The sequence below is a fragment of the Nipponia nippon genome, unplaced genomic scaffold, assembly GCF_047370975.1.
Source record: "Nipponia nippon isolate SJK-2023a ecotype South Korea unplaced genomic scaffold, ASM4737097v1 scaffold_1, whole genome shotgun sequence".
In the NCBI taxonomy this organism is placed as follows: domain Eukaryota; kingdom Metazoa; phylum Chordata; class Aves; order Pelecaniformes; family Threskiornithidae; genus Nipponia; species Nipponia nippon.
Genome location: NW_028262290.1, coordinates 29,426,952 through 29,445,459, shown reverse-complemented (window position 1 = coordinate 29,445,459; position 18,508 = coordinate 29,426,952). Strand labels below are relative to the sequence as shown.

The 18,508-nt window shown below is 37.6% G+C and overlaps 1 protein-coding gene across 1 annotated transcript in view; it reads right to left on the bottom strand.

Annotated features, from left to right (window-relative positions):
• The window catches only part of CNGB3 (cyclic nucleotide gated channel subunit beta 3), a 61,291-nt gene that overhangs the window by 23,842 nt on the left and 18,941 nt on the right, over positions 1-18,508 (bottom strand). The window contains exons 3-8 of the mRNA XM_087734657.1: positions 12,225-12,379; positions 10,605-10,790; positions 9,871-10,079; positions 7,959-8,009; positions 5,936-6,022; positions 4,576-4,640 (exon numbers count right to left, since the gene is read on the bottom strand). Of these exons, the coding sequence (XP_087590783.1) occupies positions 4,576-4,640; positions 5,936-6,022; positions 7,959-8,009; positions 9,871-10,079; positions 10,605-10,790; positions 12,225-12,379 (753 nt within the window). The remainder of the gene's footprint in view (positions 1-4,575; positions 4,641-5,935; positions 6,023-7,958; positions 8,010-9,870; positions 10,080-10,604; positions 10,791-12,224; positions 12,380-18,508) is intronic.

Here is an 18,508-nt window from a genome sequence, read left to right as displayed (position 1 = left end):
AAAACAACTTACGTTTTTCCTTCCTTTTAATATGGAACCCACTGTTTTTTTGGATCAACAATGTTTATATTAAGCATCCACTAAGTAGTTCTCCGCCTGTATTGACTCCATGAAAAAAATAGTTGGCAGTTACCCCGTCTCTCACGTTTTGTCCAAGGTCAAATAAATGTCTTTCCTAGAATATTTGACATAGGATAATTTTTAAATTATGGTTCCCTGAAGACTTTATAATCCACTTCTTTAATTGGCTATGAATATTTACAGAAATTGGAAGCTATATTAATGAGGCTAGAGGGTTAATGTGTTTGCCAAACTCTGTTCAAGATAGGCTCTAAACTTGTGAACCAAAGCCAAGAAACATCTGACGTCAGAAATGAACTGCTTTACAAGAGCTGTGCTAGGAAGCCTGCAGTAGATCCACTAAATAGTATGATTTGGTGGCTACAGTGGGAGTTGTATCATTCCTAATCCCCATTCTTATGCTTATAGCCAGTTCTTTGAAGAACACCAATGATGAATTACTTAAGCACCAAGCAGCTTTCTGTTTAATACAATAATGATCTCATTGTATATCCTCTGTTTAGCGCATGGGCATCAAAAGAAAGATCTCCTGGATTTAGCTCTCCATTCAAATATTTGTACAGGCAAGGGGTAAATAAGCAGGAAAAGTACAGGGCTTGCCTAAACACAGGGAGGCTGGTACGTAATGAGTTTATCTACTACAGCTAGAATTCAATGCAGTTTGCAGTGCATAGTAACTGAGTGCATGGTTTTATGAAAAATTAATAAGTTCTAACTAAGTTAGGTCTATAAACTAATTTAATGGGAGATAATATCTCTGTGGTTGCTTCTGTATTATGCGTTCCTTTGCTGGTTCTGCAGGTGCCATTGCGTGCCCTCTTTTGCCTTTCCATGCCATTGAGCAATCTACCTATGTGTACTCTTCTTCTTTAGGATGTTGACAAATGAATGTCACTTCTCTGTTTATATGTTGTTGTGCTTCCAGGACAGCTCTGCTTAGGGTTGCAAGCTATCAAGAACAGCAGATAGCTGATGTGATCTAGTAACATTGCAATATTGACCACGCTGGGTCTTGTGCACAAGTTTAAATCCATGCAAGGTGACTCCTGAGGTCTGAGTAAAGGTTCTGGAAGCCTTTGCTACAATATATATTATATTTCTCTAGGTACATGTTGAATCTACCACAATGGGTAGATAAGATGTAGTAACTTTTGTTAGGTCTATTTCTACAAACTCAAACTAATGAGTTTGAGAAGAGAATCCACCCAGGCACATACACTTGCTGTGTAGAAGTTTAGTTTGATGTTATCCAGTTAATTGGTGCCTTATTGCTCAAATGGTGGCCATACCAGGATCTCAGATCAAAACATTATTACATTCAAATAAAATGCAGTAGTTTGCACAAACAACCTGTCTTTTTTAATATTTTTTAGCTCCCATTTGTACTCTTCTTCTGTATAATGACCTCTCTTCTCCATTTCTCCTTTTTCTTTCCTTACCCTAACGCCTTCTGTTAAGCCAGTTAAAAGATCTCTGCCATATAAATGTTTTTACCAATGAGCACCCCAAAAAGTGAGAATCGGTGTTTTCTGAAGTACATTTTAAAGAATTGTATCAGGGCATGGCATGACATATTTAATAGGTGTTTTTGCAAATACAAAATATAACATTTTGGTGGTACAGCATGCAGGCATTTTTTTTCTACCACAGACCTTAGCAATGCACTGATGGAAAACCTATAGATAATAAAGTGTCAGTACTGTTAACCCTATATTTGCTGAGCAATATTGAAGTCCATGTGCTTTACCATTGTTTTTATGTACGTCTTCAGCGGGATTTAAAATTGCCTTTTAGTTATGAAGAGTGCTCTATTTCACACATTTCAGGTTTCTGGCCTCTTAAGAGTGTGAGATAGAAAATGGATTCAATTTGTAATATTTACATTCTGCAGTTTACATTCTGCAAGTGATATAATACTGGAAAACGTAAGTGGGACCATGACCAGGAAGCAGACACACAAGCAGCAGCACACAGATGTGGCACTCAACCAATACCATGCTACAAAACTGTCTTAACTAACAAGGCAGAACAGCTTTGCAGAGTAAACTGTCTTTCCCGCTACTTCATACATTTTACAGGACCAGTGAGATCTTGCTGGGTGTGTCTTAGCATTTCTAAATGAGCACTTTCTCTGTTTTTTGACACACAAATCAACATCACATCCTTCAGAGTTAGTTAGTAGTTTGAAGATACACACATCTCATTCGCAAATTGCCCTTTAAACAACCATTTCCCATTCCATGCTTTTATATAGTGTGAAACTCTATCCCTTGCAAAACTGCCTATTTCGGTGAAAATGGGTTTGCTAATTTGTTCCTGTTTCCTTGAAAGCCATATACACACAACATTACTGTTACATACACGCTAATTACTTGATTCAAAACCATCTGTATTAAAAATTCATATCTCCCAGTACTCACTGCAAAGATTATAGGAGACATAGAGAAGTCATTGAATTATGACTCCGAAGCAGAGGAAGTAATATGGAAAATAATTAATTAATTTTAAAAGATCTCAACATTGGAAAATGTTAACAAATATAAGCAAGAGAGATGAAAAAACGTTCTTTTTAATGAGATTAGAAATTGGAGAAGATAGGGAGGCAGCGATTCAGAAACTGAAAAGCAATTTCTTCATCTTGTGGAAATTCAGACAAGCCTTCTCTTGTACTGTAGAGAACTGCTAGTGCAAAACGATGAGATGTCTCAAACAGCCTTGGTCGCCTCTCTTGATTCGACTGGTATCTCAACCACTCCTGGAACTGGGACGAGAGAAGGTTCCAGAGGTCCAGAGACTGAAATCTATAAATAGGGACTCTGGCTCTCTCTTGGGGGCTCTCTCCACCAAGTACCCCCATTGGCAGGCCCAACGCTGGATCCAGGACTGGTGATTCTCCTCTTCTTTCCTCTTCCTCTCCCCCCCCGCCTTTCACTTCTCCTAAGGTTATTAAGTTCTTAAAGTTGCTAAATTGTAGTTAAGTACTGCATGGCCTACCTCGATTTTCCATAAAGCCACATAGCTTAGCCGCATAGCTGGGGTAGATATAATCATGAGAGGGCTGGCAGGCATCATTCACCCTCAATATTTGTTTCTGTAGAAGCTTTCCATTAAAGTTGATGTTTGTGTATGGACCTTGAGTGTTGGCTCACCTTAATCCACACCGAGAGCATTTGTGAATCTTAGTCACTCCCCCTCTTCCCCCAGGTGGGATGCGACATGTACCAACAAGAATTTAAAAAAAGAATAAAAACCCCAAACCACAAAAGTCTCTTCAATAAGTGAAAGGAGAGGGCAACAGAAGAATAAGCTTTGTGGAGGTCAGCATCTCAAAAATACTTTAGCAGAACTTTCAGACTTCTAAGTTTTGTTTTATTTTTCAGGTACATGAAAATATGAAACAGATGATGTTTAAAACTCCTTTTCGAATTAAGTAGTTTCTAAATCTCATAAAACATCTCATTTGCAATGTATAAATACCAAGTCTACCATTTAAGTGCAATAATCTCCAAAATAGAATAAAATCGTAAACAACAAAGTCTTGTTTCTGCTGCAGCAGCACACAGGAACAGTACATATCCCAAAACTGGGACAGGGGAAAAAAATTTGTCGGTGTCGGAATTGCACAGGATAACCTACAGCTGATGACACTGACAGGTTACAATAATGGTGACACAGTAGATGGGTTCATTGGGTATTAGCAGCATCACTGACTGCTGAGGGGCCTATGACACTTGCCATACCCATTTCCATGGACTGCTTGAGTTAGTTCCAGTATTATCCTAGTCAATGCAGAAGGTGAGAAAGTGCAGCAGACGAGTTATAATCACTATTTGAGATCTGTGCTGAATTGATTCTCATTCCAAGTTTAGCCAATGAGTGGAGGATCAAGTTTCTGTATATGCCACGTTCATGGTGAGATCATATTTGAAGAAAAAATGTTGACCCAGACTCTAGCTCATGACTCTTATTAAGTACAAATAAATAGCTACTGGGGATTTGGCACTGTTATTAGCAACCTAAGGAAACCATTCTTCAGCTCTTTCACTAAAGAAACTTCTGATAATTCTGATCAGTTAAATTTTGTCAGGAGCCTCAGTTTGGTGAACATTTTGCCTGAACCAGGCCAGCTGAATTGAGCTAGATTTCGTATGTGAGTGAAGCTTTACAGTTATTATTTTAATGATTACAATAAAGACAGTTATTTTTAAAAATCTTAAATTGAACAGTTAAAGATAGAATCATAGAACCATTTAGGTTGGAAAAGACCTTTAAGATCATCAAGTCCAACTGTCAACCTAGCACTGCCAAGTCCACCATTAAACCATGTGCTTAAGCACCACGTCTACCCGTCTTTTAAATACCTCCAGGGATGGGGACTCAGCCACTTCTCTGGGCAGCCTGTTCCATCCAGTGCTTCACTGACAAGTCATGAAATCAAATGAAATGCATTCTGTGCCAAGCTTTGCATGCTGCAAGAGTTTAATAAGCACATACCTGTAGATGTATGCTTTGTCCAGGATAGCTTCCAACCGATCATTAAACTCAAAGAATGTGTTATGCTGAATGGAAAACAAATGAAAGTAATCCCATCACTATTCCTCACCACACATCTTTTTCTAATAAGTACAGACATTAGTTCACATACACATTTTGAAAATAATGGATTTTTCAGTAGTCTTGACTTTCTCTAACCATTTAACTAAAAGATGAACTGCAAAGCAAAAATGAAAATTGAGTTAAACATTGTTTTGGGTGTTGAGTGTCCCATTAATCTGATTATAGAAATAACCTTGCTGTTTAGGTCAGACTGCTGCAGATGAATGACTTCTACTTCCTCAAACATATATAATTGCTTGGGCAACTTTATCGGAGAGAATTACACACATAAAAATCCCTTTTTACACTTTCTGAAATTCCAGTAATTCTCAGTAAGTGATTATACATATCAACAACCACATACCAGATGATACCATGTAGTAATAATTGCTGCTGTATCGAATTCCTCCTGTTAATGATTTGTAATTTACCTTTAATGATAGCCCTTAATATTCGCATATAGCTTTTTTCTTTGTTTTTGTTCAGTACATGTCTGTTTGCCTAACACAAGGTACTATTTAACTTTTCATTCTTTCATATTGTTTTCATTCTGATTTATGGAATTCTGAAGTTTTTTGAAAACTGAAGTGAAGAGCACCCTCATTTTATTCTCAGAGTTCTTGTTCCCCCTCCAACCTTATGTGAAAGACAATTCTTTGTCAACATATTGCTTGTGTGAAGGGGAATGTATTTAGCCACAAAGTGGCCTGCTAGGTACCATGAAATGCAGGGAGAGGGCTGTTGTCTAATGCCTTCTCAGCCACTTCATTGCACAACTCCAGATGTCTTTGGACTCGATAACAGAAGTGGGTTTATGCTTGTTAAATATGCTGTGTGTAGTTTATGTTGTCCTTAAAATTCCCTCCCTTGCTTTTAAGAACTGACATTACCAGCAGAAGGGGAAAATACATTGGCATTAATTAGTGATCTTAAATTAATTTTTTCTTGGTCTTTGAAAACTAAACAGGTAATTTAAGATTAATCTAGTTTAAATAATGGAAACAAACCAGCGTTAATCACAAAACACCTTTTGAAAGTAGGAAATAATAAAGTCAGAAGAAAAATAAGATAATAAAGGCTTCATTTGGCTAGATTATGTCTTGTATTTTTTGTCGGTTTGTTTACTGATGTTGTAGCTTATCTTGAGGATATTTTCAAATTTCTAAATTTCATATTCCTAAATATTATGAATAAATTTCCATTGGGTTGTAAAAATATTTATCTGTGGTTAACCATCCATCACTAACACAGATCTTACCTTTAGCATCCTATTTGCTCTAAATGCTGGGTTAAATCCAAAGAAGAAGTATAAAACTTCAAACGGCAATACTGATATCACATCGAGCTGTTGAAGAGCAGAGAGGTCAATTTAAACTTCACAATAATCATAATGCATTTACTGGCTGTCAAAAACCTACTTAGACTGAATCATGATTGAGTGTAATATTTGAACAGTCAGCATGCTAAGCCTCTAACTTCCAAAGTACTGGCAGGCAAGATTATCTCTTTGAGAACACCAACAGCTTTGCTCTGCCCTGCTTTTAAGTCTCCTGTGCCTGAGATTTTCATCTGTTTCATGGGGATTATTAACAGTATCTCAGATATTTGATTACTAACACATCCTGTTATTTCAGTTATAGTTCTGACAAGACTAAAATGGTAGGCATGTGGCTGGTGAGTGGATGTAGGGAGAGCACTCCACAAGCACTTCTTAGTAGTCCTACAGCTTTTAAAACCAGGCTGCCTAAAGCAATCTGGGGGAACACAATGAATTAGACTCCTTGCTTGCAACCTGCAGAAGCCATGTCTTCCAAACAACAGATTTATCACAGGATGATAAGTTTGGATGTATTTTTTTAAAATAGGTATTGTCTTTTATTATATTCGGATGCTTCTCGTTCCCATCTCACTAGGATTTTCAACATCTCCCTGCAGTACATCAACCGTGTGATTACTCTTCTTATTTGCCTGCTTTATTCTTTCCACGAATTCTGTGGAGAGAAGGAAAGCTGTGGCAAACTTGGCTTTGCCTTTTTGAAGATCCTGTGGTGCCTTGCCCTGTTGCTGATATCATTTGGGAACAAAAGAGGGATGTGGAACTGTAGGCTTCATCTCACTGTAATCAGAAATGCTGTTGCCCTGGGAGACATAACTTGTGTTGGCAGCAACTAGCCTGCAGCACTGACCTTTTATTCCATGCAAGTAAGATGCAGTTAATACCTGAACTCTGTGAAAAAAGCAAAGCAAACCAAAAAATTGATTCAGGACAAACAGCCTTTTATGGCCTCTCTCCCTGTCTCAGACACATGTCTAAGAGGAGGCAAAATTTAGTCAGAAGTGCTTTAATATCAGTAGCTGATAATTAGTACTTAATCATGTAACAAATTCCCAGATTATATCCTGCACGTGGTGAGAACACTCAACTTCCATTAGTTTCTGCAGCAATCAAGAGCACTAAACATACTGCAAGTGTGAACTTAAAATAAAACCCTACATATCCACCTAGTTCTCTTGCTGTAAGTTTGACTCTGTCCTACTCACTTGCCTGTACAGTGTATATCCTGCACTTTTGGATAGCTGAACCTCAAGTATATAAGTAATGATACCACAGTCACTGAGACAAATTTAACTCTGAAACAAGGCAGGTGCAAAAGTATTTACAGAAGAGGAGGGGGCAATAACAGATTTCAGAGATGTGGGCTCAGTGTCACAGAGCTGTATGTGTGTCAGGAATTCAATAGACTACCTATCCTCTCTTGGCAAAAACAATACTTACGAACAAAATGAACAATTTTCTTAAATCAAATGCATCTTTGCTTTTATAAAGTGCAATGAGCATCAAAAACCTTGGTCTGAATTTTTATTTGTGTGAGCGATGACCTATTCAGTACCATGCATAACAGTTCATCAAATAGAGTTATCATCTAACTTCAAGACTTTTTATTTTGTTTAATGAATCTCTGGCAAACTGTGCTATTGTCTTTCAGTGTGTGCGGGGATGACCTTGCACAAACCCATCAAAACAGAGAATTTTATTGATTATATTTTATTAATTTCTTATTATTCAGAATTTATAATTGCATTTATAATTATTCTGTTTTACAATTAAACACTTTATGAAGATGGCAGTCTTCAGCTGGTAGAGCACTGACATGCCATCAAGCCAATGCTTTCTGGTGATGCTCTTAAGCCAACAGTGCTTTTCAGTGAATGAAAAAAATCCTGTGAAATCCTACAGCCAGAACTTACATATTGACATCAGTAACACAGGATCTGCTTACCCAAAACTTCACAGAGCTGTGGTAGAATTTCTTCATTTCCACTTTGTCTGACTACGGTGAGAAAGGAGAAAAAGGCATAGTCAAGAACAGAATGTCAAGAATGAGCCTCTGCTACTTGACAATAATAATAATTCTCTTATGATAGTAGGAATGATGACAGTTGTATTAATTATGGTCTAAAAGTATGAATGGAGAAATATCTGTAGGAAGAAGTAGTACCGATTTACACTGGACCAGATTTTATTAGACCTACTTGAAAAAATCAGGTTTGGGGTTTGTCTGATTTTTCCCAAGTCTGGCTGTTGGTCTAGCAAAGCGTGTTACATTTTTCCCACAAATCTTCCCTCTCAGGACATCTCTAGCAGCTGGTGCTTGACCTAAACCCCTTCAGTTTCGGGGCCAAAAACTCCATTTGACTTCAGTGGTTCCAAGAAAAATGCAAAGAACATTTCTGAAAGTGCTGTACAAAATTAGCTCTTTGAAAGCTAGCATTAACATGCTAGCATAATTAGCATTATAATAATCAACATTGCATTCATTAGTAATGATTAGCTATTTATTTTTAAATTGCTCTCCATGGGAACTGATGCTAATACCTTAATAAGAAAGGGTAATCACAAGTATCTAAAGAAATCTATCTATTATTATACTTTCTGTATTTATACCAGGGACACTTAAAAATAGCTTTAAAATCTTAAGGGTATTTCCATGCCAACTTTTCACTATTATCAGTTTAAGCATTAAACTAAATGCAGGAGATCAGGCAGTAGATGATCTCTTCATGCACTAAAATCTATGAATTGTACAAACAGCTTCGAGGGAAATACAAGGTAAGCTTCCTACTTTAGAGTTTTAACCTTGTTCATAAAACTTGAGTTTTGTAGGATTTAGGCAAGATTGCCAGTTACTGAATGTCTTGGCATGGAAAAATACATTACACTGCACTGCATTTAGTATCTATCCAAACTATATTTGCAGAGTTTTATCTGAGATTCCTCTGCAAAGGTATCAGTAATATCTTGTATGCACAATGTGTAAAATTTTATGTAAAGCACTGAACTAAAGCTAGTTCCAAATTACATTTGAGGATATATAATTTTGAATTTTCTGTCTGTTGGGCACAGTAGTGTCACACTGAGGTTATCTAAACTCCTTTTTTTCCACATTAGGTTTTCTTCTATAAGAAGTTAAAGAAAAGTAGGGAAGATTTTAAAGGAAAGTTAATGTTCTAAATGCCCTTCTGATATGTTAAGGGCAAGCTTTTACCTTTTTTCAGGTACTTGCTTAGAGTTTTATTTTGCATTTTTCTATAAAAAAGTTAACACAAAAATAATAGCAAGAAGCAAAATAGAATGTACATATTTTCCCCAAATACATCAAATAAATATTTTCAAAGCATCCTGAAATCACAGGGATTTGCTCTGATTTTGGCAAAATAACCCACAGTCTCACAATCTGTAACAAAACATGCATATCCTGTCCAGCCCTACCAGAATATCCACTGCCTTCAACTGTGATTTCTGCACAAGGTGAATAGAAAGCTGAAAGTTTCACACAAACATGAAAACACATGCATACATGTATGAGGACATAGTCATATGATCGCTGATTCCAGGGAAGCTGCACCAGTTTACTCCCGGTGAGAAAGAGCTCTATGCCCGTTCCAACTACTCTCATCTGTTACTTTCAAATCTGGTTTTTCTTTTTTTAAGAACGCAGACAATGGATATGTTTCCTTCTTCCAAAACAGGATAATGGAAGGCCAGTGAAGAACAACATAGGTATCCTTTCATAAATAAAATGTTGCATAGGTTTGACATAGCAGGAAAAAATGTGTCAGATTAGAGGGTATTTCTGTAATGTACTTTAACACACAACTACTACCCATGGAAATCCCACTTCCAATACTTACTATTATATCTCCACCTTTTAAAAATTGCACTCGGGGCTGGAAAATTAGTAAGTCACACAGGTAGCAGATATCACAAATGATGTCTATGGTAAACCAATATATTGTATTATTTGGGGTTTGATACGGAAACACAAAGCGAAGGGGAATAAACCAGCAATTCCAATTGTAGGCGACTGTCACAAGCATGAGCCATGCTACGTAACGGCGATCTGAAAGAAAAAACATTCAGTTTACAGGCATGAACTTAGAATCTTTTCTTATTCTTTTAGATGCATTTATTCTCCTGCACTATCTGGGAATGTTTCTGCCCAGAGCAACCTACCATTCTCCCTTTTTCAATGGCACAGGCTGCTGAAGTGATATAGGTTGGAACTAGGAGTCACACAAAGAATTTGCAACACAGGAAAAAGATAAGTTTATGGGAGCATATAGAATTTAATGCATCTAAAGAAACTTGCTACATTTTGCATGCTGCTCGTGTATGTTATAACTGACAAAAGAATTATTTGACCGTGGTTGGTTTGCATACCAGCTTCGTGCATACCATCTTTACAACTGTTGTCACTTTCCATGTCTTTTCCCTGTTTGAAATAAATGTTCTTTAGGGCAGGATCTATGCATCCCTCTGAGTAGCAAACTGGAATGTAGATCTTATGGTGGCTCACAGGTACTGTGTAATACTTGATCACTTCAATATGCCTTTACCCCATTCTATTGTATAGCTTTTAATTTACCTGTGTATGAGTCTATGCTGTCTGGTAGCTGCAGATACTCCATGTATTTTTTCAGTGGAGGTTTTTTGAATTTACAGCACAGCATATCACAGTAATGATCCTCCTCTGGCTTTGCTTCAGCGTCCTCTTTCTTTTCTTCTTTTTTTTCTTCTTTTGGTGGGGGTGGAGGCTTCTTCTTTGATGGTGCTAGCCACATAGAATGCCACAAAGGTTTACATTTTAATAATGGCTCAATTACTACACCCTGTTTTAACACGTACTAGAGCCTCATCATGTTAAAAACTCTTCTAAAAACACTTGGCAGTGACTAAAGCTACAATTCATTATAACACTGAATGCATTAGAAAACAGATTGGAGAATAAAATCACCACTGATATAATCACGTACGTCTTCTATCAAGAATGGGGCACTTCGTGTTACAGTGCAATATATATTCCCGTATTTCCTTGGACAGTGCCCACAACTAATGCTATAAAACACTGACAAGAAATAAGGTAATTTATAATTCAGCATTCCTTAATGCAACTGGGCATTTCTCTTTACATGACTGTTGCAAATAATGCATGCAATTATGATGGAGACAAGAAAAGATGTCTGTGTCATGGGCTGATCTCTCCCCTCTCCTGAGAACTGATATGCAAGATGCAGCAGGTGAAACTAACAGGAGGCCTATGGTTTTGTATATTTCTAGGCTGTCAAAAGTCTTGCGGCACTCCTCTGAGCCCAGTTCTTCCATCTTTGGGCCAGATAATTTTGTCCACACATTTGTCCCATTAATTATGGTGGCTTTACCTCTGAATAGGATACACAGTCCCAGCAGTAAACTGGCAAACTGCATCTATAATGATTTAGGAAATAAATGATTGTAGGTTCCACAAAGAGAACAAAAGAAGTAAATGAGCTAAGAAATAATAATAAAAAAAAGGAATTCCTTTATCATCTGATATAATTTATAATACTTCAGGCACTATTTTTCCCAGCTTATTAAAAAACAGGTAAGCAATAAACAGCTTCTAAAAAATGTCAGAATATAAAATCACCACACTCATTTCTTTGTGAAAAGGAAAAAAAAAGTCAAACTTTCCTCTAAAGAGGAAAAATACTGTATCTGTTTTACGTTTCATATTTTGTTTAATTAATTTCGGATGAGTTTGCTCTATTCGAAGCATGCACTTAGAGTCTTCAGTGTGTCTGGAAGGTTGCTGCTGTGGCTAAAATTTTATTTACTTTTAGACAGCAGATCTAATCTCAGAGTGACTAATATCTACTCATTAGATATGTATGTTTCTTCATACGTTTCAGATTTATCTCCATGAATAAACATATCTGGGAAGTATTTTAAAATATATAAAACTGCTTGACAGGGATGTTTCTAGACATTGCCCAAGATTTTCCCCCAAGTTCTTTAGTGATGTGATTCAAAGGGAGCTCATACCTAAGGACCTGGTTTACTGTAGACTCATGAGGATAAATTGACTTCAGTGGGCACAAACTGATGCATTTCACTGGATAAACACGCTATACTTACTTGAAAATTTTATCACAGTATTTTCTGTTCCCAAAAAATAATTTTCATCTTTAAACTCAACAAATGCACAGCTATTTCTGGAGTCACTTACAAGCTGTAGGACTGCCTTCAGGGGAGGACAGCACTGGGTCTTTCAGCTTTTCCTTATAGACTGTTGCCCTTTCCCGCATTTTTCTGACAATCTCTTGAAGCTGGGCATCAGCATACTCATTTGTTTGGAAACCTGAAGGTGTTGGCTTCTGTGTGCTAATTAAAACAAAAGGAAAAAAACTTAATGTACTGGAAAACACTGGAAAGAAACAGTGCTAATTCTACTTCTGAGCAGAAGTCAGACATTAAGAGTGGATCTTTATTGGCCACAGTGCTTATTCGCTTAATTCACGGTAAGTGGACATATAAGTTATCTGCTCTTACTTCCTGCTTATGTCAACTGATAGTGCTGGCTACGTGCAGCAGCCTGTACGATATTTCAGGCAGAGGAGGTCCTGTACCCTGTGCTCTGTATAGCCCACTACACTAATGACTTCCCAATGCTGCTTTTCACCAAGTTCTGCTGTGGCTATGTAAGGCCTAGAGCTTATCCTGTGTATTCGCTGAGATACAAGGCATGCTCTTACCAACTGTGCATAAAAATGTGCTCATTATTCTATGGTGATATCCTAAAGATGACAGGACATAACTGAGTCAAAGACTGTGATGTGCAGGTAGGGGAGGAGAGACTATGCTTACTTCATGCTTCCTAATCTTGGGAAAATTGATTTAATCTCATTTTTGTAATGGATATCAGCTAATATGAGGTAAAAAAATGCACATTTTATCAAGTAGAAGCAAAACAATGGTGTTCCTGCTGAAGCTGCTTGCTTCCACCAAGAAGTTCCCCACTGCATGCTTACTCGGGGTCATAGTAACGCTGAGCACTCACAGCACTTCTTCAAAGCCGGGAACCATTTAATTTTCAAACACCTGCACTCTCACATTCTGCACTGAAACGAATGTTTTTAATGGGATCTATGCATACTGTGCAGTCATTTAGAAAATCTAGCTGAAGGTGATTCTTGATCAACTCTTCTTAAATTTCATCCTCAATTATTTGCTAGTGTCTGATTATGCACACTGGGGTTGTTTCGGAGTACCACCCAGCTGGCAGATGGGCCATGCGTTTGGACTTCCTCTGCGTGGAGACCAGGATATGGGATTTCTTCCGTGTCCTAGACTCAACGCTTCTCAGCTGGTGTCACACACTGGTGTCAGAGCTGGCTGGAAGTGGCTGTGACTGGCACAGGGCAGCTTGATGCCTCCTCCCACACAGGTCACAACTGCCACCCCTGTACCGAAACCCTGCCAGCTATGCCCAATACAGGGAGTACAGCAGAAAATTGTTCTTTCTTTCTTGTCAGTTTTTCAGCTCTATCCCAAATACCATGGGGATGTGGATGCTAAAACAAGAGAAGAAGCAGAGCAAGAGTGAGGCATGCTTGAAATTTCCAAATTCTTGAGAAGACCTTCCCAAAGATGAGTAGAGGGAAAGTGGTATGACAGCATCTTGAGTAGGGAAGAAATTAAAAACACTCCAAAGTGATCTTTAAATAAACACCATGCCTCCTCAAGGCCTAAACCTACTTTGAAGTTCCTAACAGAAGGAGCTGTAACTAAAAAAGGAAAGTGTCAGAGTGGGATGCATGTAGCTTTTTGAGAAGCGCAGTTTTCTGGAGACACAACACGTATCACAGTGCCCAAGGAAGTATGATTTAAGGATGTGAAAATCCTTCAGCAATAAAATCATTGGATAAAATGGAGATAAGCTGTTAAAACCAGAAGACGCAGAGGTGTGGAAGTATGTGGTTATCATTCCTCTAATTTAAGTCTTCTGTAGTGTCTATTTCTTAAAACTCCCCAGAGAGGAGATTAATCAAACAGTTCTGATATACTTTGTAATCTCATCACAGTTCCTTTTGTGTCACAGCTTCCCTTTGCTCAGGCCATCTGCAGTGTAATGAAATCCTTTCTTGTTTTGAGCTAACATGTCACAATTAGTTTTTCAGCTTCTATGCAAAGAATTTCAAATAATTCTTACTCTTTGCTGTTGCCGTATTTGCTCAGGGCATTAGCTATCTTATAGTAAAATACACTTATCACAAGTGTCTTGCCAAAGGCCCCTTCTATCTGCTTTCTAGGGATAAGCTATAAGATGTGTGGGATTTTCTTGTTATTTCACAGCCTTTCCAATAAAAGTTAAAGTCTTTTCTATCATAAATTTGGTGCTTTATCATTGCAGTGTAGCCCAAAGGGACCATGTTGGTATTTGGTGCTGATTAGAGACTATGTGCATTTGTTGAATGTTATTTGCCCCACAGTTGATGAGAAATTGATTTTCCTTGCCCTGCTTCTCATTTGGTTTGCATTATCTTCTCCTCTAGTATTTTCTAGTAACAAAATGCTTACTTTAAATTTTCTCTGGTTAATACAGATGGAGGAGGTTGCATGTTGAATACTGCTCATTTGAAGATGTGTATTGTACCTGTGCTTCGTGTGGAGGTGCACTTTAAATTACCTTGGCTAATGAAGCCTGTTCAAACTTTGCTCCATCTCTTGCATTAGGTGGTGCTTTGCCATGAACGCGTGACACCAGTGCTGTGCAGATGCCTTTCACTGCATGCAGCACTCTTGGTGGAAGTTAGGGTCTGGCTCAGCACCTCCTGACTGGCCTGAGATCATTTCCCCAGCAGAGTTGCGGTGCTTTCCTCTTTCCCCTGTCTTTTTTGTTTGGTGATGTTTCTTCCACTGCGTGTACTCTTTCACGTGGTAAACTTTTTATTAACTCTTATTAATATATGTTTTATAAATTCATATACATAAACACATAGCTGCCAGCAGAGCATGACAGCTGGCAGAAACAAGTACATTTTCCAGGTCAGAGACCCTGCTAAGGTAATTCTCTTTGAAGACACCACATTTAGTAATTGTAATTTGTCCATCGTACTACATTGCAATGTTTTCTGGTTCTGTTTTCCTACTGCTCAGGCTTTCAGATCTTGTGCCTGTGAGAAAGCTTAGTTTGACTTATGTTTTTAGCACGCTCTGTTAAGGAGATAATGCCTGATTTTGAATCTATAATGACGTTCATCTCACCTCACAGTTATAATTACAGACTGTATTGATTTCATACCAGGCTCTTTTTGGTTTTATTCTCCATATTAAAGATCTCAGAGGGTGATCAAACTTGTGGATATCGATCAATTCCTGGTTTGTCTCTGCCTGTGTTACATCATTTGTGCCATACAGGGGCAGATATGCACAGTTGGAGGTAAATCGGCTCCCTTACTAACACTGCTTAGCTGGGCAGAGAGTTACTTTGCCTTTGGTTTCCTGTCCTGAGCTGCGCTGAGTGCTAGGATTTGTCTCTAAGCTGATATGTTATTCTTGAAGCAAATTCATCTCTGACCTTTGTGCAATATGTTACAATAGGCCTAGGTCTATATTACTGTGCCATATAGTCCTTTACTGAGTGGAAATGTTTATTCCCTGCAGAAGTAATAATTTCACATGGCCTAGGAAATGAAAAAGTCAGGATCACAACTCATGTACTATGCACACAGTTTTGCTGTTATCTCAAACATATTTTCTTTAACAATAGCAACATATGTAACAATAGAAGTATAATAATAATAATAGTCATTTTCTTGTTTTGCATTTGTAGATTTTATTTTTTTAACTTGTAGGTTTTAACTTGTTTGTTTAGTGAATGAAATAACAATGCCTTAATACTCCCCATACCAAGAGAAAAGATTTAGACACCTACAGCATAATGGAAAAAAATGGCCTTGAAAGAGCAGGCCATGGAAATACTGTTTTGAGTGTGCTAACGTATGTAACATCTGTTAAGTACTGTGGCTTTGAAGTTTTCTCTGTTAAGAGTTCAAACAAAACAAGGATCGAGAAATGCAATAGCTTATTTCAGAATAAATCAAGTTTACCCTTTTCTGAGTTGCAGTCTAGAGTTTAATTCTTTCTTGCTTTTTTGCCATGAACACCAAATACCTGAGTTCAGCTGCATCTTTCATCTACCAGGTGACCCCTGAGAAAATGTATTTCATAAATGTATGCTGCTGCCTGAAAAAAATCCGTACCACTTTTTGCTGATTTCAGTTATAACCCTTCTTTTTGCAGCACTTCAGAAACTTTCTCCTGTCTACCTGGAAATAGAATTCTTGATCTGGCAATAGAACTTTTAATGCTTTTATTGAGCACTGACATTATGATTTATTATCGTATTTACAACCTGTGTCTTGAAAAAATAATCTATTGTCTTGAATAAATTATGGAGAATCTCTAATTCAACCAATCAATTTTCAGAAGGATATGACAATGCATAACTATATAAATGTCCACAAAACATGATGGTATAGCTGAGAAAGATTTCAGTGAGATAGAAAAATGTAGTTCTAGGCATCATGAAAGGTATTGATTCAAAAACATGTCTTCAATTTGTGCTGACAGTCCGAGTGTGGGTAATGTTACAGAAACCAGAATCTTCTATCTGTCCCCAGTTCCAAGTCTAAGCTCACACATCCTATATGACTAGGAAACCTAATGTTCCTCTGTAACAGAAAAAAATATGTTGGTCATCTGCTTGGTACAGGAACAGGGGTGTTCCAAAAAGCTATTCTGATTATGCTCCCTTTGTAGTCAACAGAAGGCTTCTCTGCGGAGAGGTTCAGAGTTACTAAGATAGGTTTCTGCTCTGAATTGCCTGCGAAAGGAGCCTGTCCTTCTCCTTTGCCTGCACAGGAAGCTTACAGAGGTTTAGGAGTAAGCTTTAATATTTTCTTTAATGACGCTGGTACAAAATGTAGTAGCGTATTAATGGTGTTTGACAGGGCATTGGATTTGGAAGATTAAAAAGTAGGACTGATTCCTATACAGGAAAAACTGAATTATTTAGACTGAGTAATAGAAACGAGAACAAATCTAATGCTACACAATGCAGACATGCATTTAGAAACAAATTGCAAGAATTTGTTTTGTACATGGTGGGATCATCAATTTCAGATGACAAAAGGATAAATATCTAAGTGTTTTAGTCAACACCAGGGTGCCCATGAGCCATGCTGTAATGTGACTATGAAAAACACTGGTGCAAATGTAACCCTAGAATCCATCTGACATATTGCCAGTGAAGGAAGCATTAATATTGGCATATAAGCCAATGGTGAGAGTTATTCTGGCCAGCTGTACTCAAAAGATGTATTCACGTAGGAAACTGTATAAAGTCTCCAAGAATGATCAAGGCTACTGGGAACCTGGCTTTAAAAAGAACACAAAACAGATTGAGAGGAATACGGTTGTTGTCTATAAATTCAAATTTTGGTGGAGAACCATGTAGGGGAAAGAGGTATTTGAGATGAGGAGCAGTATTTTAATAAGAATAAATGTGAACAGAAACACCACGAATTAGCATGAGTTAAAGGTCTGAAGAAAGTTTCTAAGCCTTTAAAGACCGGCATTCTAGACACCCTTCTAATATGGGTGGGTAGCAGTTGAAACGAGCATGACAGACCATACCAGGTCCACTACTAGCAAAATCTCAACAGCTCAAGTGCTAAGAAAGTGAGTTTTTAAGATAAATATATTATCTTACAGTCTTGAAACAAACTGTTGACATGTTAGATCCCACGGAATTTCAAAAAGCTCTTCATTAAATTTTAATTTTCATTAGCAGTCTTGAAACAAGTATCTTCCTTCGTCCCATCATCTCTTCTTTTAAGAGGGAAAGTGTTTGAGGAGACCCATCTTTAGTGAGCCAGCAGATGATGTCTTTCTCTATTTGCTGCATGTTTTGAAATTCTGGCAGTATATTAACTTTTCTTTGCAATAAAAAAGAATAAAATACATTTTTATTTTCATTCTATTTTAGGATTGAGTTGTTCTTCACAATGCAATTGGAATTTAAACTGATGTTACTTTTGTCCTACTGTTTATTTTCTTGCATATTTCATTAATTTGAACATAGTGATATAAAAATATTTGGGTTGGTTTTGGTTATATACAGAAGCAAGAATAGGCCATAAGCATTAATAAGCTTCATATGGACACCATGTAAATAAAACTTCCCGTTGGAATTCATGACTTTCCCTTAGTTCAGGGTCTTCGTACAGAAATTATGCTTGTTTTGGCCCTAAGCAAGTGTTCTTGGAACAAAATGCAGAGATCATCCATTTCCCAGATCTCTTGTTGTGTTCATACAGCAAAACGGATGTAAAGCAACCATGTGCACGGAAGCCACTGTCTTTCTGAGTTATCTACTGGCACTGGACTCAGAACGAACTTCTTGATGCAGTGCAGACTGAAATCTAATCATTTAGGCTGCAAGACATT